This window comes from Gadus macrocephalus, chromosome 14 (assembly GCF_031168955.1).
Source record: "Gadus macrocephalus chromosome 14, ASM3116895v1".
Classification (NCBI taxonomy): Eukaryota; Metazoa; Chordata; class Actinopteri; order Gadiformes; family Gadidae; genus Gadus; species Gadus macrocephalus.
In genome coordinates this window covers 20,959,490-20,983,564 of record NC_082395.1, presented here as the reverse complement: position 1 = coordinate 20,983,564, position 24,075 = coordinate 20,959,490, and the positions used below count along the sequence as shown (strand labels likewise).

At 45.7% G+C, this 24,075-nt stretch overlaps 1 protein-coding gene across 2 annotated transcripts in view; it reads right to left on the bottom strand.

Moving 5' to 3' along the window:
• The window catches only part of LOC132472195 (carbohydrate sulfotransferase 8-like), a 142,240-nt gene that overhangs the window by 97,283 nt on the left and 20,882 nt on the right, over positions 1 to 24,075 (bottom strand). For both annotated transcript variants that reach the window (XM_060071685.1, XM_060071683.1), the window contains exon 2: positions 12,110 to 12,292. In XM_060071685.1, the coding sequence (XP_059927668.1) occupies positions 12,110 to 12,260 (151 nt within the window). In that variant the 5' untranslated portion in view covers positions 12,261 to 12,292. The remainder of the gene's footprint in view (positions 1 to 12,109; positions 12,293 to 24,075) is intronic.

The window sequence follows — 24,075 nt, the reverse complement described above, 5'->3', positions numbered from 1 at the left end:
TCCCCTGTGACGACTGCTTGGATTGTAAGTGTCTTCTTTTATTCTCACCACAGAATTAGATTGCTCCTCATTTTAGAGGCGCAACCCTGAAAGCTTGGGCCAAAATAAACCTTGTCAATATTAATATCAGCGCCGAGCCAAGACGGCCGCGTGCCCCCTGATAGCCTCCTTGAACGGGAGGCCGGCCCGCTTACAAGCAATCTCGGCTCGAACGAATTTAGGGGAAAAACAAAGAGTGACATGAGCGAGGACAGCGGCCAATTAATCGCCTTTGCAAACACTTTTTTTAAAGAATGAAATATTGATTCGTTTTATACACACCAGCCAGTTTCATAACTACTCTCTTAAACCAACTCCACTCAAGTGTGCGTTCACCTTTGGCGTTGGCAGCCGAATGCCTTTCTACGTCCAGCAGTTTGAGCGAGGCAAGGAGGAGAGAGTGCAGAGTGCGGAGAGAATGGAGCCGTCCATCACTTGTCCTCCTCGTCGGGCTGCAGCTCCGTATAATAATATCAGCATTGTTATTATCTGCGGTCTGTTGACTTTCTCCCCCTGTCATATATCATCACCTTCTCTACCGCTCCATCCCGGCCACCCTTCCCCCTCTCCCTGAGGTCCCCAGCTCCGACACTGGGCGTCTTCGGACCTCCTGCAGCCCGGCCCGGATCAGATTCCTCCGCCCTGATGGACGGGCCTTTGTTGTGGGCTGCGGCGGGGACGTCGGGGGCCCATTGTGTTGTGCTCTCCGTCGACGGGGCCACGGCGCTCCACGCCACAGTCAGCTATCCGGCCGATAAGATCGGGGCGACTGCGGCCTCTCCTCCAGCGAGACCCCGTCACCTCTACCCGGCGTCAGCAGATTACATTTTCTCAAGACGACTGCTTGTTATCACTGGCGCAGGGCGAGAGCCGGCTTAATCCTTTGTTCTTTGTTCGCCGGTGACTGCGCCTCAGACTCTCGGACTCTCTATCCCCCTCGCCCTCCTCTGTGACACCCCTGTTCAATAAGGGATGCCCGCTCTCTGGTCTTTTAATCTTGCTCTTAGGGCACGCCACTTTGTAAAGGGATTACAGTAATGGAAGTTGCAGAAGTGCACAATGATATCCTTTCTACACTTCTCTTCTCTCCCTCTCTCTCTCTCTCACTGTCTATCTCTGCCTCTGCCTCTCCCTCTCTCTCTCTCTCTCTCTCTCTCTCTCTCTCTCTGTCTCTGTCTCTGTCTCTGTCTCTGTCTCTGTCTCTGTCTCTCCCTCTCTCTCTCTCTCTCTCTCTCTCTCTCTCGCTCTGTCTGTCTCTCTCTCTCTCACCCTGTCTGTCTCTCTCTCTCCCTCTCTCTCTCTCTCTCTCTCTGCCTCTCAGTCTCTCTGTCTCCGTCTCTCTCTCTGTCTCTCTCTCCGTCTCTCTCTCTGTCTCTGGAAGACAAAGAGGTTCGATACTGATTGCATTATTGGGATCCTGGCTTCCTGTCTGGTGATGGTTCATGGTTACTGAGGTGGGGCCTTTCGTCTGGGAACAGAAACCACATGACTGCATCACTTCAGACGTCTGAAAGAAATGATCCCCATTATAAGGGTGAGGAACGGAAAGTTCTTTGCTACAATTTCTGTCATCCCAAAAACAAGCCAAGATTGTTTTGTACTCTGCTTCAAGCACAGTTCTCAGCCACTACTGCCAGGGGAACTAAAAAACAGAGCATTGGAGCAGTGAATCTGCCAAGGGGATAAGCATTTGAGTTACGGCAATGGTTTTCAGCTTTGTTCTGGCAGTGAACCAGGTTTCAGCTGGCGATGGTCTAGCATTGGTCCTGCAATAAAACCATGCACCGTGCTCCCGTGCAGCCCAAGCATTGATTGATTGGATGCTGGGTGAAACCCTGCTGAAGGACTGCCAGGGCGATTGATCAATCACCAGATCAATTAAATCTTAAGATGCGTTTTTGTTGTTGTAGTGTGTGATGTTCAGTTGGACCTAACTAGTAAGAATGCACTGCCAGGTTGGTCTCATACAACAAAGAAACAACCCACAAATAATACATCCTGGGGGATCACTTACAGAATCTCGCTGCTACCACTAGTCACACTTCAAAAACGAGCAATAAGAATAATCAATAAAGCAGGATATTATGATCACACCAACCTCCTGTTTTTACATTCCCGTACCATAAAGTTAAATGAACTGGTTGACTATCAAGGGGCACAAATCATGTTTAAAGCACGAAACAAACTCCTACCAGGTGACATTCAAAAACTTTATTTTTGAAAGAGAGGGGGGATATAATTTGAGGGAACAGTTCAACTTTAAGACGCTAGCTGTTCGCATGACTTTAAAATGTCAATGCATCTAAATTGGTGGTGTTAAACTGTGAAATGGTATGAGCACGGAGCTAAAGCAATGTCCAAACATGAAAAAAAAAAAAGAAAAGGTTCAAAGCAATGATTTTCAAAAGGTACAGGGATGAGGGAGATATTTAAGAAAGAAAATATATTTAAAAAATAATAATAATTCATAATTGGAAAAATAAATAAATAAATGTATATATAAAAAAGGATTGTATATATTTAAAGTGTAAATATTGTACATCCAATTGTATGATTATTTGTTTGTATGTATAGATATAGATATATGGATTGTATAAATATAGATATAGATATAGGTATATTGATTGTATATATCTAGATGTATAAATAGATATATGCATTGTATAACTAGATAAATTATAAAAATTCATAGTACATCAAGTTGTATATATGTATGAATTGTAAATATCAAATATAGTATCGCCAATTGTATAGATAGATTGTATAGAGATTATAAGGAACACAAGAAACTAATATAATAAATATTATTTTTTGAGCTGTGAAAAAGGTTTAAATACGTTTATACTTCTTCCTACTCCTTTTCAGGCATATCATATCAATACATGTAATTTGTTATCTTTTTGGTGAAATAATTTAAACATCATTTTTGTTTATCGTATTTTCATGCTTTGCATTTTGTTTTGCATTCTTGATACGTCTGAAATAAATTGAATCAAATCAAAAAAAATAATAATAATAATAATCCTTTTAGTACTTCTACAACTACTACTAATACTACGACTATGACTACCACTACCTCTACTTCTACTACCATTACTACAAATACTACTATTAATACAATTATTACCACTGCTGCTAATAATACTAATACTACCTCTACTGCTTCTACTGTATCTACTACTATTAATACCGCTACTACCACCTGTACTGCTCTTCTACTATTACTCCCACTACTACTAACACTAGTACTACCACTACTATTACTACCTCTACTGTTGCCTCATTCATTGCTAGTGCCAATGTTTAGAAAGTCTCCTCATACAGTGGTTCTATTTAAACTACTACTGCTACTGCTACTACTATTCCTACTGCTTCTATCGCTAGTGCCGGGCGTCTGAGAGTCTCCTCATACAGTGGTGCTAGTGCTCCGCTCACATAGATATTCCAGGGCTGTCTGAAGCACTGCCCTTCAGTGTCTCTCTCAAACCTCCGGGATGACTGCAAAGCTCACACTGATGTTCTGCTTTCCCTGACCAAAAGAATCTCGGCTGTGTCGCGGGACTCAACAGGAAGAGCTTGCTCTCTCACAATCTCTCTGTCTCTGTCTCCGTCTCTCTCTGTATCACCATCTCTCTGTCTCTGTCTCTGTCTCTCTCTGTATCACCATCTCTCTGTCTCTGTCTCCGTCTCTCTCTGTATCACCATCTCTCTCCCTCCGTCTCTGTCTCTCTCTGTATCACCATCTCTCTGTCTCGGCCTCTCTCTGTCTCTCTTTCTGTGCCACCAACTCTCTCTCTCTGTCTGTATCACCATCTCTCTCTCTCTCTGCCTCTTTCTCTCAGTCTCTCTCCGTCTCTCTCTCGATATCAGCACCTCTCTCCCTGACAGGAACACTAAGTCTGATGAGAAAACGGAAAACACACACACCAAACTTGCTTATGTAACAAACTCACCCTTATGCAACCCCCTCTGCAGGTACCTCCTCTGTTTGCCATGACAACAGCCCACCGCTTGTATTTACCTTCTGTTATGTACCCTTAGACCCTCTATGATTCGTCCTTTCAAACAGTCTTTAAAAACTCTTAGGAAAAGCAAGTACCCACTCAAAACATTTGGACTCTCTTTGAACAGGCTGATTATGTTACCGTGCCGACAGGCTCATTAAAAGCATTTGGACGCGCGTTCACTACAGGGCTCCCTTCATTCTCTCCTGAGAGAGAGACGAATGAGTATTAGGGGGATGACAGATAGGGAAATGGACTGGGACAGTGATGGGCCGCGACCACGCCTGGGCTGACAGGGAGCCAGGAGGCCGGATTCATTACTGGCCAGGCGGCCCGCCGCTCGGATCACCCTCCCTGTAGGTGTTAATTACCCCCCCTAAAACAATGTCGATTCAAGGCTCACAGGGGACTGTGGCTGTTGCCCAGCTATGTCATCAGGAGGGATGCATACGTGGACAGACGGACTCTGTGTGTTCTAGTTTGCAATGGCGGAGCGGCCATCGGAATGATAATGCTGTGCGTGTCTGTGTGTCAGTATGTTTGTCTGTGTGTGTATCTGTAGGTGTGTCTGTGTGTGTGTGTGTCTGTATGTGTGTATGTGTATCTCTATTTGGCTGTGTGTGTGTGTCTGCGTGTGTGTCTGTATGTGTGTCTATGTGTGTGTCTGTGTGTGTGTCTGCATAATATGTCTGCATTTGTGTCTCTGTGTGTGTGTGTGTGTGTGTCTGTGTCGATACGTGTGTCTGTGTGTGTATCGGTGTGTCTGTGTGTGTGGCTGCATGTGGGTCTGTGTGTTTGTATTTGTGTGTCTGTATGCGTATCTATGTGTGTGTCTGTCTGTATGTGTGTCTGTATGCGTGTCTGTATGTGTCTGTGTGTGTCTGTATGCGTGTCTGTATGTGTCTGTGTGTGTCTGTATGTGTTTCTGTGTGTGTGTCTGTGTGCGTGTCTGTGTGCGTGTCTGAGTGCGTGTATCTGCGTGCTTGTCTGTGACACCACAGTGGTACTGGGTTGGCCATGGCGGGATTGAGCACGGGGACACAACACCGGGGGCGTCGGGCGCCCCTCCAGAGCCGTGGGCCGACCCAACCAGCGACTTCAAACACATCGGCCCCTCTGAAGATTCACCTGGCGCCCGCGTCCCAGTCCCCCCTCCCCCGGGGCCCGTAGTGCGGCCCAGCGTGGCATTATGGGAAAGGGCAACCTGACAGGCTCCCATCACCACCCTATCCCACCCCCTCTCTCTCTCTCTCTCTCTCTCTCTCTCTCTCTCTCTCTCTCTCTCTCTCTCTCTCTCTCTCTCTCTAAATTATAAACGTCTCAAAACACCGGCTCAGCTCTTTTTGAGTTTAACAGTGAAGAATAGTTTCAGGGTTTTACACTCTTCCCGGCTTTAGCTCCTAATAGGATTTGTGGCCTGCCCTATTCCCGCCGTTATCCCACACCGACGGCTACGCTCTCTCCAGAAGTCTGAACCAGAGGGAGGAGGAGCGCAGCTCAAGTCCGGAATATTATTCCCTCCGCTGTGTTCTCACGTCCGTTACCGAAAGAAATGAATTCTGTTAAATGGAGATGTGGAAAGAGGAGTGACGGTGAGTATGAAGGGATCAAGTCGACTGGTGTGTCAGCCCAGGCCAGGATGTTAATAGAAAACAGAGTGACCTTCGCCTCAGCATCAGGTGGAGCCGGCTAAAACCGGCTCCGTCCTCCCCGGGCCGGCCTTCGGAGGAACACGGATAAGGGGTCACACACGGGCACTGGGGTCAAAACAACAAAATCTAATATTTGCTCTGGGTTATTTCCCCCCGTGAGGTGAAGAGGTGCGGGACGGCGGAAAGGGTTTTTCAGAAGCAGCGGTTGCCGTGGTTCCCCGTCGTGCGAGCCGTGTGATCTGAACGCTAAGAAGAGTATCCGGGGCACCGTTTTAATCAAGCCACTGTATGTGGCCGCACAGACGCCGGTGCAAAACAATCACCGCCTTGTTTTCCAGAGAGCGGCGGCGGTCGCTGCGCAAAAAGCACTCGGATGGAGTCGGCTGCGTTTCAATGATCTCCGTGCCCCCGGGAGCGACGGAGGGAGCAGTGCCCATGCAGGCAACAGAGGCAGGCTTTGTTCGAGGCCCCCTTTTGTGTGTGTGCGGTGGACGGGGCTTGGGAGACGCAGGTGAAAATAACATCTCCTTTCCCCCCCCCCCCCACCGCAAACATTCACCGGGGGGTCAGGATTGGAAAAATTGCCGGGCCGGCCCTTGCGGGGTCATCGGCGGCATTTAATCACATTAAAAGGCGGCTAAATTAGACTCTGCAAACAGACAGGGCTTAAGGGATTATCGGACCTCTGACCAGAGGATCAGGTTTGTACCTTCCAGAATAATGCACTGCGGCCGGTTCCTGGCAGACTCTGACTGCGGCCGGGGTGCAGGCTGTTGCAGACAGGGTTTCCCGAGGCTAGCCCTCATTTATTTTCTACTCTGTTTATCTGTTTATTCATTTAAATTAAGCCGTCTGAAAAAAAAAAAAGACTAAAACCAGCCGGCCCTTGCCCTTTAGAGTGAGCGGTTATTACTGTGAGCCGGGGCCAGAGGTGCAGGCCATTACTGCAGGAACTCCAGCTCACAGTCCAGTACTCCCCCCCCCCCCCGTTGGCCTGCTATGGGTTTTTCTTGTGTTAATAACCATTTGCATACGTAATATTGCTGCTGCTGCTATTGCTCTGTATGTGTATGTAAACACACACACACTGGGCTGTATACGTCACCCGACAGGACATGCTGCCCCTGTGAGAGCAGGCTCTCTGGAACGTGCACTTGAATATCCAGTCAGCCGTGTGCGATTCCTAAAAGAAATGTGTGCGAAAATTGTACGTCTGCATCTTTTCTTTCACTAACTATGTTACTGTCAGGGAGCAATAACTGTATAATAGATATAGATTCAACCCTTTTTTTTCCCTTTTTTTTGTGAAACACAATCTGTTATGAATCGACACCCCGCGAAGATCTGCACTGCAACACGAATCCAGTCACATAATAGAGTCAGGAGGAACGGTATTACAATTGATTTTTAGGATTGAATGATCCTGCCCATCTTATTGATTTTCATGAAAGTGTTATGATATGGGGGAAGACACGACTGCAGGAACACCTTTCAACATCTCTCTGCACTGCGGCGTATACTGTATACTTGTATCACTGCAGCCTTACAGTGAATAATAAATGTAAAATTGTGTGCAATACATGCATATGTACATTCAGTGTGACATATGTTGCGTACATGTGTGAAAACGCTGCATGTGTGGGCAAACTGCAGAGACTCTTGAGATATGGGTGTTTGTGTCAGAAAGATAAAGGAAATGGTTTCGCATTCATACGTACTGGGAAATAATGGGCGAGTCATCAACTTTAAATCCTGTCTGTCTGTCTGTCTGTCTGTCTGTCTGTCTGTCTGTCTGTCTGTCTGTCTGTCTGTCTGTCTGTCTGTCTGTCTGTCTGTCTGTCTGTCTGTCTGTCTGTCTGTCTGTCTGTCTGTCTGTCTGTCTGTCTGTCTGTCTGTCTGTCTGTCTGTCTGTCTGTCTGTCTGTCTGTCTGTCTGTCTGTCTGTCTGTCTGTCTGTCTGTCTGTCTGTCTGTCTGTCTGTCTGTCTGTCTGTCTGTCTGTCTGTCTGTCTGTCTGTCTGTCTGTCTGTCTGTCTGTCTGTCTGTCTGTCTGTCTGTCTGTCTGTCTGTCTGTCTGTCTGTCTGTCTGTCTGTCTGTCTGTCTGTCTGTCTGTCTGTCTGTCTGTCTGTCTGTCTGTCTGTCTGTCTGTCTGTCTGTCTGTCTGTCTGTCTGTCTGTCTGTCTGTCTGTCTGTCTGTCTGTCTGTCTGTCTGTCTGTCTGTCTGTCTGTCTGTCTGTCTGTCTGTCTGTCTGTCTGTCTGTCTGTCTGTCTGTCTGTCTGTCTGTCTGTCTGTCTGTCTGTCTGTCTGTCTGTCTGTCTGTCTGTCTGTCTGTCTGTCTGTCTGTCTGTCTGTCTGTCTGTCTGTCTGTCTGTCTGTCTGTCTGTCTGTCTGTCTGTCTGTCTGTCTGTCTGTCTGTCTGTCTGTCTGTCTGTCTGTCTGTCTGTCTGTCTGTCTCTCTCTCTCTCTCTCTCTCTCTCTCTGTCTGTCTGTCTGTCTGTCTGTCTGTCTGTCTGTCTGTCTGTCTGTCTGTCTGTCTGTCTGTCTGTCTGTCTGTCTGTCTGTCTGTCTGTCTGTCTGTCTGTCTGTCTGTCTGTCTGTCTGTCTGTCTGTCTGTCTGTCTGTCTGTAATAGATTGGGTTTGTCACAAATAATGACAGGGTTATGGACTTGGGAGTCAAGCCACAGTAAGACAGTATGACAGCAGTGATTTTAGTCTGAAACTTCTGGTCTGAAGATTTCTCAAGACCTCAGGTATTTAAGGGCAAGAATGCACACAAAGTAAACGATTTCATTGATTCCCTCTTTGTCTATCTGTCCTTTAACCTTGATTGCTCTCAGTTTCCCACTCTCACTCACACACACAAACACACAGACCGACACCCTCACACAAACACAGGCACACACACACCCACCCTCAAAACAACCCCCCCCCCCCCCCCCCTACGCACACCAGCGGCAGCTGGTGGATTTTAAAGTGAGGGAGGAAGGACTGCGCGCTTGGTTGCCATTGGCCTGCTTATACCGTTGGTGTATGGTGGCATAAGAATGTGAGACTCAAGTTGTTTCAGGGTGTTTTGGTGAACAACAAAATAGTAGGGAGGGATAGTTATGTGAATAAAATTGATACAAAGCCACCAGTGGCATCACTGTAATTTGAAAGCTGGTGGGCAGCATGTCTTTGAAATGGACCACAAGGGCAGAAGGAAAGGATGCAAAGCCCATTAGTCAAATCAGGCCTACTCTTGTAAAAGTTAATAAAAAATTATTATTGGTTGTACTTTAGCTATGTTTATTTTCAGTTACAATTGTTTTAAGAAAAAAAATGATGCCATTTAAAATACATCATGCTCTGAATCATTCACCCTTTCCACACCCTCTCCACAATATCAAACAGAACGGCCAGTACTTTCGGGGAAATGAATGGGACTCAACGGAGGCTGAGGGAGGACCTTCCTCACTGAATTAATTGTCAATAGGCGATAGGGGGTGCTAATGTCCCTTTACCCAGGGAAACAAACATTATATATTCAGAGGCATTAAAGTAGTCATATTTAAGGGCATTAATTCATTACAGTAGTCTGGGCAATCTACATTTTTTTTATTCTCAACAATGTTAAAGAGGAACTTCCCCCTCCTCACTGGAGAAGCCTCCACTGACGCACACACCCCCACCCAACCGTGGCCCCTTTCTCTTCCATCAAAACCAATCACCGGTGGCGTGTGATTTAAGGGTCATGTGGTTCTTACCCGGCTGAGGAATAGTTCCACCTATAACACTGGCGGCGGGGGCTTCACAGTTGCGCATCGGGAGAAATGCTCAGGGGTGTACATTTTCAAAGACAATTCATCTGAACGGCTAACTCCTCAGCGGGCCCCCTCTCCCCGAGAGTGCTTTTGATTCTCCGAATTGTCTTTAAACAATTACTGGGCGGAGGAGCGAGAGGAGAGGGGGCTGTTGGTGATATGTTTTATCTAAATCACAGGGCGCTCCCGGCTGCCACGCCGGCTAAATAAATAGGAGAAGAAGGAGGGAGAAGAAGATAAAGGCTGACATCCAATGTATTAGAGCTCAACACGGTTAGATTTGAGGCACGGCGAGGGCTGATGCTCCGTCGCTCGGAGCGCAGAGACGAGAAACTCGCTCGCTGCTTTAGTGCGGGGGCTGGGAGGACAGTGGCACTGCAGCGCTCTCTCTCTCACTCTCTCTCTCTCTCTCTCTCTCTCTCTCTCTCTCTCTCTCTCTCTCTCTCTCTCTCTCTCTCATAACGTGTTGCTATGCAAACACAGTGATGCAAAGGAAACCTTGAAACCGACAAATACAAAACCCAGTTCAGCGGTTCCCAAACTTTGACTCTCGGTGTACTACAAAAATGGATAAATACAAATGCAGTGGCCAAGCAAAGAGGGCTCTATGCTCAAGTATTGCTGAAGGAAGGCTATGGTGAGAGGGAAACAGAAAAAGCAGAGTGTGTGTTTTTGTATACGTTGGTGTAGTATTTGTTCTTGCATGCAAGCTTAAAAAAATCTACATCTGCTCTTGCCAGTGTGTGTGTGACTGTGGGTGGGTCTTTGTGTCTGGTTGCATATCTGTATGTGAATGTGTGTGTGTGTGTGTGTGTGTGTGTGTGTGTGTGTGTGTGTGTGTGTGTGTGTGTGTGTGTGTGTGTGTGTGTGTGTGTGTGTGTGTGTGTTTGTGACTGTGGCTGTGTGTGTGTGTATGCATACGTGTATGTGTTTGTATGCAAACGTGTATGTGTGTATACATGTGTATATGTGTGTGTGTGTTTATGTGCATGAGTATAATTGCCTGCCAGCATGTGTGTGTGTGTGTGCGTGTACTCGCGTCGGCGCACGTTGTCGCACATGCGTGTGTGTTTTTGAGTGTGCTCACGTGCACACGTGCGTGTGTTTGTCAACAGTAAGCCTGGATGTTCTTCGCACCGTGAGCCCATCTGGCTCTGCGGCTCTGAGAGACGAGGGCCCCTCAGAGGAGCAGGCAGTCAGCTGGGGCCCGCCGAGCGCCCACTCAGCGTAAGAGACTATTGGAGGCGCCGGGGCCTGACACGCGGCTCATACTGATGAGCGCGATGACTTACACCACTCTGCGCTCGAAACACACCCCCACCAGCCCCACCCTTACCACCATCATCACCACCACCATCACCATCACCACCACCACCACCACCACCACCGCCGTAGAGGGGCCCCCTCTCCCCTCTCCCCTCGACACCCAGGGGCCTGTACCCCCCATCGCCCGACCAAACACCTCTTGTGGCTCTGTTCGCGTTGCTGCTGTCCTTGACCAATTGCCCCGGCCTCTCAGCGTGACACTCGCACGGCGAGGAGCCAATCATGCGGTGAGTTGACGCGAGGGTCATAATTTCTGAAAGATCCGCCGTCCTCAACCGCCCTTAGCTGACAACATCAACAGCAACGACCGTGTTTATGGTTTACATGCCTCGAACGTGTGGCGTGGTTTCTTCAGCGGTGTGTGTGTGTGTGTGTGTGTGTGTGTGTGTGTGTGTGTGTGTGTGTGTGTGTGTGTGTGTGTGTGTGTGTGTGTGTGTGAGAAAGTGTCTTCCCGGGAGATCCATAATGGCGGTTGGAGGAGAGCATCGACTAGCTTATCCACAGATGGTGTGCCGGCTTATACCACAACACAACACAGAAGTAGGTACAAAGGAAAGGACTTCCCTCCCAGGACAGCAGGAAATGGGATCCGAGCGACAAAGGATGCCCTGTGTGCGTCGAGCTGCTACTTATCTCCTGCAGGAAGCAGAGGCAGATGTAGTTCACCTTACCCCGGGTAAATACCTGCCAATCACAGCTGCCTGCACCCCACTCTGTCCCTGGGTGTAATGTCAAGTTTTCCCAAGAAGGGCATTCAAACCCGTTTCTGTGGTATTTTGTGTTTGGCTCTACCTCGTCACAGAGCTGACAACCTCCTTATAAAACGCCCGTCTATCCAGCCGCATAACTGACCTGACTTTTTGTCAAAAACATATCACACTGAGTAAATGCTACTACTATTACCTGGAATAGGCATGTGGTGTGTGTATGTTGATTTATGTGTTTGGGTATTTGTTTGTGTTTGTCTGTGTAGTTGTGTTTGTGAGTGTGTTGGAGGCCATTTTCGGGCAGGTTTGGGTATATGTGTTTTTGTATATATGTACGTATTTGTGTGCTTGTGTGTAAATGTGGTTGGGTACCACTTTTTTGTATATGTGTATATGGGTTGGCTTTATGTGTGCGTGTGTGTGTGTGTGTGTGTGAGGCTATTTCTGTGCCTGTTTTGGTGTTTGTGCGTGTGTGCGTGTGTGTGTTGGACGTTATTTGTGTGCTTGTGCATGTATGTGTCTGTGTGTGTGCGTGCCTGTGTGTCTGTGTGTGTCTGTGCGTGCATGCCTGACTGACCTGGGGCCTCTTGCGGGACCATTTCAGACAGGTCCTGCAGGTGGCTGAAGAGCACCAGGCCTCCGGCGGCGAACAGCAGCAGGAACCAGAAGGAGCAGAGGAGCATTCTCTTCCGCCGGCGCAGGGAGTCCAGCATCATCCTCCAATCCATCCACAACACCACCCAACGCACCGTGGAGCAGCCTGGACAGAGAGGGGGAGAGAGGCAGGGTATCAGACAGAGAGAGAGAGAGAGAGAGAGAGAGAGAGAGAGAGAGAGAGAGAGGCAGGGTATCAGACAGAGAGAGAGAGAGAGAGAGAGAGAGAGAGAGAGAGAGAGAGAGAGAGAGAGAGAGAGAGAGAGAGAGAGAGAGAGAGAGAGAGAGAGAGAGAGAGAGAGAGAGAGAGAGAGCGTGTTGAACGAATCATGAAGAAAGGATACAAATAGAAGACGTGCGAGCAGGAGATGTAATAAAACAAGAGGTAAGCTATGTGGAGAGCACAGTTACAGCTCACATGCTGATGTTCCCTTGTTATTAGTTCCTTCTGGTCGCCCGAGGAAATGTTCTGATTAAGTGCAATAACACGCCAAAAGATATTATTTCATCCTCTCTCCCCCCTCCGAAAAAAATACCTGCTATGCATTTTTAGGTCAGACTACAAAAGTACAATCAAAAGCAGTGCCTCAGGCCCTTCTCCCCGTGGCTTGTTGAAGGTTTGCTAATCTTGTGACGCCCCAGCCCCCATTAGAGGATGTTTGTCATTTAACATTTAACTTTTGACTCTTATTGGCAAGCACCAGGAAACAACAAACAATCCACGCAGGTCATGAAACCATGCCTTTGCTTTGGGGAAATCAACCAGGGCTGATGGAATAAGAATTCATAGCTTTTCCCGTCTTCGAAAGAGCAGTACGGGGGTCCATGTGAAAAACAAAAGCCGTTTTTTTTGTTGCTGATGTGGTCGGAGCAGAGGTCTTATAGTATTGATTCACAAGCTTGCACGCAATCCGAGCCAATGTGACACATGGAACATGACGACCATCCGGCAACTTGACTTCTACTTCCCTCCTAAAGGTTAAAAGGCAAGAGGGACTTGGTGAAACTAAACATGTAGTTTCTGACAAGCCTGCAGAGTTTTGCACATCCCTTCACGACACGTTAAGGCACAGCGCCGACACGCCCCGCTGTCGGCAGGGTTTTGTCTCCACGCTCGCGCTAAATAACTTGCTTTCTTTATCCAGCTCTGAGGTGTTTCTGTAACGTTATTATTCAGAGACCAAATATGTATTTCTGGTGCAATTATAATCGTAGCTTCCTGGGCAGCCTTTCTACGATATCCACCTGCAGTGGATATTGTTGGACTCAGGCCTGCAGTGGATATTGTTGGACTCAGGCCTGCAGTGGATATTGTTGGAATCAGACCTGCAGTGGATATTGCCGGGCTTAGTTGATATTACAGAGACGGTAAAGGTGTCTCTGGTCTGACGGGCACTGGGGAGAGAGCGCATGCCCGATCATTATTCATGTTCAAATGACTAATTAGGCAAGCAGGGGGTCCAATTTCAACACTGCAGTCATAGAAACAAGGATGAACCGTATATGTGGTTGTTAGGGTTGAGGGTTGCGGTGGATGTTGAAAGCAAGACAGGGAGAAATCTTCGTTGTGTTAGGTTGAGGTGATGCGGAATGAAGAGACGGAGGTAGAGAACATCAGAATACATTGTGTTAATTCAACAGGCCAGTAGAGAGGTGTGCCTGCTGTCTCAATCAAAGTCATGGTGACCAGATGTTTCCCGAGAAAAACAACCCACGAAATAATGAGCTATCGTAAGAAAATACTTTGTGCCGCATAAAAAAACAAAAAAAGCTCTGGAAGGAGATACTTTATTCTTTTAATCAGAGAGGTAAATACACATGCTAATTGTCAATATAAATCCATCATGTCTGCTTCATAAGCCAATATTGAATATGTTAAATCTCGACTGAACTTGTTACAACCTGTCCATCATACTAGCTGCCAATGTTTGCACATGGACCACCTGAAGATAACGAAAAAGCTTGGTAATCATCTTTGTGACAGCTGTCTTGCAAGCTTCAAAACTTACACACTTATTCAGCTTTTATTCAGTAGGTGACGGAGTTGATTGGACTACCTTGAAGAGTCCATTCTATTTGAATTGGCAGGAGAAATGTTTCCTCCTATATATATATTCCTCCTCTATGACCATATACATATAAGGCTCATTTATAGAATGGTATATAGAATAATTAATATAATTCAATAAAGAATAACTTAACTTTAATGATCATGACTATGTAGGATGTTGTTAAGGTTAAGGTTAAGGTTTAATGTTTGTCTTCCTCCCCTCATGTTTCCATTTCAGTTTAAACTGCTAATATGTACCTATTCCTTGAGACCGGTTTCTTTTATTCAATGTCTGTCGACTGATTAATGTCTGTCGACTTATTAATTTTATAAGTTAATGTTTTTCTTTACCCCCTGGATTTTACATAGATTTTATTTGTATACATGATTCAGGGTAGAAAGAGAATGATAATTTTAACCTGCGTTGCCTTCTGTTTAACAGCTAGATAACATTTCCATTCCAATCCAACACACCTTTTTGTCCAGATGTGTGGCATCACACTTTCAATACAAGTATTTGTCACTTGGTCTGCTTGTTGCTATGGTTGGTGGGACAGCCTAGTTCTCCATCTGGCGGTGTGTATGGCCCATAGGAAACAGTGCACTATATCCTTGAAAAAGGTAGCAAGAAAATAACCATATTTACTTTCTCATTTATCCTCCTACAAGGTCGAACATGAACGGAAATACTCGTCATGATGCCTTGTAAATCATATTCATTTATTTTGAAATGTTCCATTTAATTTAATACAATCAGTTTCACAACAAAAGACAATCCACTTTATGTAGCCCTATAATGTATTTTGATGTATTGGCTCACCAAACAAAAGTGAGGAGATAAAAATCAATTTCACCTCCTAGCTTTTCCGAGAAATCTCATCATGAACCATTAGCTATGCTTAAATGGTTGCTATGCCAACATGTTTGGCTATCAGTGTCACATCTTGCTTATGCAGGCCCTAATTCGGTACCTCATTTCTACATGTGTGGTTTGTTCTTTTTCCTGTGCATTACATTACAACCGTGATTCCAAAGCAATTACGATAAACACGTTTGTCATCAGCACTCAAACTCATTTTACATTGTATGGCTTCACACAGAGGCCTGATTTTGTGTGTGTGTGTGTGTGTGTGTGTGTGTGTGTGTGTGTGTGTGTGTGTGTGTGTGTGTGTGTGTGTTTGTATTTGTGTTTGTGCCCGTCTGTGTGTGCTTAAGTGTGTTTGTGTGCGTAAGAGTGTTTGTGTGTGTGTGCGTATGCATATGTGTATGTTTGTGCATGTATGTGTGTGTCTGTGTTTGTGAGTGTGTGCATTTGTGTGTGTGTTTGTGATAGCCACAGCATTATGTGGCTACTTGTGTGTGTGTGTGTGTGTGTGTGTGTGTGTGTGTGTGTGTGTGTGTGTGTGTGTGTGTGTGTGTGTGTGTGTGTGTGTGTGTGTGTGTGTGTGTGTGTGTGTGTGTGTGTGTGTGTGTGTGTGTGTGTGTGTGTGTGTGTGTGTGTGTGTGCGTGCGTGCATGCATGTGTGTGTGTGAGGGTCAGTGCGTGTGATGGTTTGGGGTCGTTAGGGACAAGAGGGGTTCTGTGCAGGCAGGGTCCAGGTGCGAGCGGAAGATGGGGGGCTCAGTCTCCCACGGAACACAGGTAATGATTGTGCCAGCAGCAGCGGCAGGAGGGAGCTCATTCCACCGTCCTGGCTCCTCGGAGCAGAAGAGTTGTGATTTTGATTAGCGATTCAACGGTCCATGTAGGGGCGGTGGTGTTGCTAGGCAATGCACCAGGGAGTGGAGAGTACAGCAACGGAGTTGGAGTTTGAATGATGTGTCGTTGAGGTAAAACATCATTTCTTATCTCACGGTGATCACAACCGTTAAACCTCGCCATAAATTACAGCTACAGATACCTTTGCCAGCACGATATCGTTGTGTGTTTGTTACCGAGATTGTGAATCAATCGGATGAGTTTAGAAATGGCTATTTGTTATTGAATCGATGATGCGAATCAATTGGCTATTTCCAGGTACCGGCAAACAATATTGTTGGTAAGGCAATAATAACGGAAGAAAGAACGTGAATGGAACGCGCTGGCATGGAACAGCGAGATCAACGGGGAAACTCTGCACTACATCGATGTTTCTATTACCATTATTCATGAAAAATAAACATCAGTTACGACTACCAACGTTTGAAGGAAAATGGTTTCTATTGGAACCACATATACATAGACGCATATTTACTATAAAGAACTATGAACAAAGCCAAGAATAGTGTTCTCTTAACATACTATAATACATTAAATATAGCATATTATATGACTGTACAGCTGAAACCACTCCCCAGTATCGTTGCTACTGGTGGATAAGGGAGCTCGACTGTAATTTATTCCACTGTAACACGGTGGCAACTGTACTGACTCAGACTTTACTCAAGCAGCTCGATTTAAGCATAAATGCAAATGAACACAATGCCGACTAGAGCTGCTTGCTGGTTTTGCTTCAGGAACCACATTAATGCCTTTCAACTACCCGGACATAACAAAAAATAATTAGGAACTACAAATAAGGGGAAATCTGATTGACTTCTGACACCCGTCTGACTGCATTAAAGCAGAACTTTAATTAATTCAGTCACACTTACTAAAACATTTGCACAAGTTGCGGGGTGATCATAAGGAACACATGAATACGAGAACAAATTTTTCGAATCGTGATTTCACAGTCATGCTCTAAATGTAATTTGTTTTAGCCAACCATAACCATGGTGATCAAGACAAAACAATTCAATGAACTTTGACACACTGTCGTTAGCATAACATGTTCTATACAAATCCGGACATTGGGCCTCATCAATGGATACTCATCAATCCTAAAAGTTATGGGCTTGTACACGATGTCTGGGTCAAGAAAATATGTGTTTGCTGTACGGGGTTTGCAGATGCATTGATTTAAAAGTACAACTTATTACCTCTTTATCAGCTGTTCTTTCCCAAACAATTTACCAAGAATGTGTGGCTAGGTAGATGAGAGAAGCAAAGTGTATGCGCGTGGTGCACAAGCAACATTATGCACGCGCCCTTAATAAAGCATCTGAACAACGCTCCACTGACTTTAAACCAGGTATCTCCTGGTTTGTGGCGCAATTGTTTTCTGAAACTGCAAAATAGCACCAGGGAACGGTTGCGCCAGAACACGCCTCCTCCTTTCGCCGAACCGGCCCTTGGGGCGCAAGATCATTCCCTTATTTACCGACTCGTGGCAGTGGAGGGAAAAGAACGCTCTGCGCCAGTTACAAACTAGCAACGAAACATGCGCCAGTGTAGAAAGTAAATTGCGCCGGATGCAAGATAGGGCCCATAGTGTCACCGATCAGTTGAAAATCATCTGTTGTATTATTGAGGATTGGAGATCTGACGACATCAGTGTCCCCGAATCACCCCAACCGTAAAGGCAATTCACTTTCCCTTCAACGTGAAGCTATGCTCATGAGTGGATTCCCAAAGAACAAGAGTCATCCCAACAATCCAATGATTGGCAGGTTCCATGCTGTGCCACTCATTTGCTATTTCAATTACCAGTCTGGGGTCCTTGCGCATGACTTCAGCATTAAGTAGCTCTTTGATGCAGTCATTAATGCCTTCACTCATTCTTTTTACACATGTGCACAACGACATAACATGCACAACAACACAACGATTGTTTACAATTACGACAGTCACAACGGGATAGCGGCGGTGAATGTTAAAGACCGCTAGCATAAAGGTAGCCAACAATGAGGTATAAACGGGATAGCAGCAGTGAATGCTTCAGAGAGCTAGAATAATACTAACGGTAGCAATCACAGCACAAAGCCGCGCAAGGCATTCCAGCATCCGGCCATAGGATGGGGCTTGTGGGGGAAAGTGAAGGAAAAGTAACCCCCAAGGTGATCCGTCCTCAGTTTTCCCCATAGGAGTTCCTCACAAGGCCCAGTGGACACACGCAACACAGGCCTAATGTATTGTCTATGTGGTCAGGGTGTATATCCCTCCTGAGAGGAATGTGTGTGGACAGTGGGCACAATTCATGCATGCAGTGACACAACCTCATGGAAGCGGCCTTGTTGTTGAATAGGCTCGCTTCCAACTGCCAGCGTTGCCCAGAGTGGAAAGATGTTTGTGACGGAATAATACCATTAAAATGGTCCATTTCATGTGTGGAAAAAAAAAGACCCTTTCATTTCTCTTCGAGTGTTTGAAGTTCATATTGTAAAAAGAACATCAAAGAATATGCATCTTGATATGCATTTTAGATTAAATCCAGTAGCAGTGATATTAATTTTTTGGATTTCCAAACCAACGTGAGAAATGATATTTCATATTTTAATGACTATCAACACTATATCAAATATCTGAATGCCTCACTAAATTGATACATCTGAGCAATTCTATAGTCGAATCAACCATCCAATATAAAATACTTATTTTTTAAATTAACATCAAACCTCCCCAACACAATATTTTGTTACGAAAAGTGAAGTGAAGTTAATATGTGAGAAATATGATTTCACTCCGTGCAAACAGAGCTTTCCGTTCCTTTTGAAGTTCAATTCACAAAACATACTTTTTTTCAAAAGATAGCGCTTTGCGAACCCATCCTTCTCGTAGGGAATACCCCAACATAGTTTATTTTAATTTGAACGAGAAATTCCTGAAAGCAATATTGCGTTTTTGTAAAATCTTTGAACAAACCAAACCAAGCGTACGCGTTTCCATCAAACTCTCCGAGCCTCTCTCTCCGATCAGATAACCGATGGGGGGGCTGAATCAAACACAAACCCACAGCCAATCACACACTCCTGGCAGAACCAATCAGCAGCTTCTCTTCAGCAACACACGCAGCCCGTCAACGCAAAATTTCACTTGCCCTAGAAAAATGTTCCAGGATAAAGTTATTTATAGTCTTCACGTCTGATACCTTGTGAATCTCAGTAAATAAGTTAACAACATTGGCCGACAAACAAGGACACACAGACACACACAGCCATGTATCATTAATTAATAACGACTGCCTGCACGGGGAGTTGGGAAGGAGGTAGGAAACGGGAGACGCTTGGATCACGTTCAAAGCGTGGCCAATTGTCTTTATTTATGACAGCCGCTGATCTCTGGTATGATTTAATGCTTTCTCCACGCTTTGGTGTTGGAGATTAGACATCCGTGTGGAAAATGAGCCATCAGCCGGCAGCACAGTGAGACGAGGACTGAGGAGGCTGTCAGGAGCACAGGAGCTGTTTAGAAATAAATGTCATCGCACTTAGCCGACATTCTGCAGCAGAGAGGGGGGGACGTCCATGCAGGAGTGTCGCTGCAATGGTGACTAAGTATTTGCTCTGTCTTGCTCACGGATGCGTCAGGCCTTTGACGTGACATTTTCAGGCTCTAATGACACATTATCATTTCAGTCAGCGCTCCCTGAAAAAGATCCCTCAGTTAAAGTTTATCGAGTAAATCCCTGTGAAAGTGATGCCAAATGTGTTCTTCCCTGTGTATGACTTAAAGTAGATGTAAACAGCCGTTTACAGCCACATACATGTTGCGTCATGTCATCATGGGCTCATTCTGTAGCATTTTAGTCCCGAAACGTGTGTTCACTATGTTTTCTATTATATCCACCATTTTCCTCAACCAACTACAAAACTTTTCCAGTGGGGACAGCCACGTCGTGGGTAGAATTTGTGGTTTTGTACACGCTTGTTTGACCAAATTATGGAGCATCTCAGGAGCACCAGAATAGGGTGTCCTATACTGCTTGCTTTTGTTAGAACAAAACAACAGTTGACAAACATCGCTGTTGTACTGTACAAGTATATTTCCAATCCTTTAGTCAAAATGTAAATTAAGGTTAATAAATTTGACCTTAATGTTATATGGTAGGGGGAGAAATTCAAACCACCGTTGAACTGGCCTTAACTGGTTTTAAGAGTCAGCAAATTAGCCAGGTAATTAAACGGAAACGGCATGTGTCCCTATTGTTTAGCACACAGTGTGTATTAGGTGTTAGATCTGTTTGGCAGTGTCCTGACAAGCTGGTCTCAGACCTGCTCCCAGCGTAGACTCAGGGGGCGAAGGTAATCAGCCACGATCACACGCAATGATTCCAGTGTACATCACCTTGGACAAAATGTGACCACGGGCTGTACTCTGCCACAAAGAGCAGCCACTTGCTCCTATGAGCTCACACTCATATTTCTATTTTCATACACAGGGCCTCTCCCAGGGGCACGATGGTCATTCAAGAAAATCAGATTAATAAAATTTTACCTTGTATGGAGGACTGGTTCCTTAACCTCATTCCGAGAAAGACCAAGGCTTCAACAAACCAAAAACAATGAAACCACGACAATCTTCCATAATCGTCTTGTGTCCTTACCTTACGCCGTGTAACGGGATAAAAGAGAAGGAAAGAAAATGGAGCGGTCTGATTGTCAGCCGACATTACCTTGTTGTGAAGGATTTTTCAACCCCAATTCACTCGAGTGCCCAGCACGGTTTGACTCATTTGAGTTGAAGGATTTCATGTTTCAAAGCAAAGTGCTTTAACATTATGTTGCCTTCACTGTGGCTCCACCACCCAAGGTTGACTTCGGCCCTTAGTGGCCCTTTGATCAGGGTCGCTGCATGCTCCAGTTTCACCAACCTTAACTCATCATTATCCCAGTTAGCCTGAGGGACACGGCCTCCTCAAACGGCTGTGGAGACCGTTGCATGGACAGAGGTTCCAGTTGAAATACCCCTAATTGCATAGGCTCTTCCCTAGTTCAACATACTGTGTTACAGAAACACAATTGAGGGCCGAATGGGGGAACCACAGCGGTCAAACGGAGTTGACGGGTTTGAATCCCAATGTCCGCAGACCACCTGTTGACTTCCCTGAGAGCAAGATGCCAAACCCCGACAAACTCATGTATCAATAATAAATGTCTGCTCAACGACTACAGTACACTTCATCCAGTTCAGGTGTAGGGGGTGAGCTGTAGTGATGGCAATGAGGTGAGGGATATTGTGACTAGAGATGGCTGGTGAACAACTCAACCAGAACATATAATAAAGGGACTGCATTTATGTCACACTTTAGTCCTAAGCACCTTACAATATTGCCCAACATTCACCCATTCATGCACACATTCACACACAGACGTCAACAATGCAAGGTGACAGCCAGCTTGATGGGAGCAGCTAGGGTTAGATGCCTTGCTCAGGGACACCTCGGCACTCAGCTAGAACTAGCAACCTTGCGGTTACCAGCCAACCCACTTTACCTCGTGAGCTACCGCCACCCCGTAGGATGGGTCCGTCCTGGTTTAGCTCGTCAGAGGAGGTTCTGGTCATTACATACAGCAGAGGGACGGTGTACACACCTCAGGAAATGGATCGGCTGAACGGACAAAGCACATGAAAGAAGTAAAGAATATATTTGTTTTGTAGGGTCGTAATTATGCTCTTTGAGAGGTTATAATAAAAACACACACAGGCACACACCCACTGAGGATGCGCACAAGCAAAAGGTACTTAAATCCTAATATTTGTATGGACACACACACAGACACACACACACAAACATGCACAAACACACACACACTAAGGATGAGCACAAACACACAAATCCTCACAGCCATATACTAAAATCCTAATATTTGTTTGAACACAAACACACACACACACGCAGCAATATACCTAAATCCTAATATTTGTATGACCCCCTCCCCCCCCCCCCCCCCAACACACACACACACACATACAGACAAACATATTTCCCCTTTATAATAATGTGAGAATCTTTGGTGAGCACATCACATCTCTGCAGTATCTGGCTGCAGCTCAGACAGCCTAGTCATCCAGGCTCTGGGATCACACACTTTGCACTAACTCATGAATCTCACACACACACACACACACACACACACACACACACACACACACACACACACACACACACACACACACACACACACACACACACACACACACACACACACCTAACTCATAAATCACACACACAGACACACAAATAGCCACGCACACTATGCACGTACTCATAAATCTCTCACACACACACACACACACACACATAAATCACACACACCCACCACCCCATACACACACAGACACACACAGGATTCACAAATGAACTTAATCTCGGGACAGACAGTAGGGAATCCTGTTTCCTTTGAGAACCTTGAACCTCGGCTGAACTCTCTGCTATTGGGCCGCCTGTACGTTCTTACACAGAGTCCTCCATTGTACACAAACACAAATACAAATCAATACGGCTAACACTACACTGTCCTTCTCCTTCTCCCTCGCTGGTCCCAGCCACATCCTCAAACAGGGGAGGAGCCGTAGCACACGCCGCTCTAAACGTCCTGCTGAAGGTCTAAAGTGTGTTCCATACATCTCCATACATTCATAGGTTCTCTTGTTTCATCTCTGCTCTCTCTGACTGTCTCTCGCTCCCTTTGACTGTCTCTCTCTCTCTCTCTCTCTCTCTCTCTCTCTCTCTCTCTTCCTCTTCCCGCCCCCCTCTCTCTCTCTAAAAGAAATATTTTTTCTCTCATCAAAGAATATATATGGAACAGTGCATCATAAGGATGTTTCATGTTAGACAAACTATGGGATGATTCTAGTGGTAACCGTAGGTCCCTTTACCTGGCCTCTATCTTCACTTAATTAATTTAACCTGTGACCATTAACCGGTTGCTCTTCCACGTCCCTTAATCAATTATTCTAGTAACGCATTCAAGAGCACTTTTGGCAATAAATCGCTGATGCTAATTAGAATGGAATCAGTGGAAAAGTTGAAACGGAGAACGGTGCCAGCGCAGTTTGGGTTCCTAACAAAGGCGATGGAAAGAACATGCTGTGACACACACGCACGCACACACACACACACACACACACACACACACACACACACACACACACACACACACACACACACACACACACACACACACACACACACACACACGGTCAGAACCGAAGCAGAACGCACGTGTCCCATTCAGAGCTGCTTACGCCAAGTGCACAAAGCGCTCTGTTTTCATTAACCGATGTTGGAGTTCACCCCGAGCATAATTAGTAAGCAAGGCCAAAAAAGCACAAGTCCTTTGAGAGGTGTTTTTTTTTTTTGATGCAACAAATTTAGCCTGTTCAGTGGCTATGCAAGATGAATGGGCTATCATTAACACACACCATCTCCCAGCAAAGCAGTGATTAGTCGCAGGAGTCCGAAACTCACGGTTCTCCTCCTCGAAGACTTTGATAGAAAACACCCAGGGGTTGGCCATTGCCAGTAGGACATGAACACCATCTTCTCAAAATGCCTGCAAATCAGCAAACAAGATCAGCCCTCGAGTCAACAAGCTGATGAACCGGTCGTACGCCTCTCAGATTCAGGTCATTAAAAAGAAACAAATCAAATGGGATTGAAGCAGAGGATGATGAATCTACGCAGACGTTAAGGATTCACTCTGTTTATCTTGTCTATCCGCAATCATATGCTACGATAAACACATTGCGTTACAGTTCATTCAGAATGTTCGAAGTGGCATTGTGTGTTATTGCTGTTGTTTTGTTTGTTGGCCAATAGTGAAACGATAGAATACAAAACAGTACACTGACCTGTTCATAATTTAGGACAATTGCTTGCAGTCTGCCCACACATTGTCGGATATGACCAATATATGATGCAGATTGTGCCACACAACGCTAGCTCATGTTTAGAAAAGTTGCTAGGTATCTTAAGCTTGCTAGGTAGGAAATGTTGCTACGTTATGTTACTAGCTGCTGTTATAAATGTTGCGAG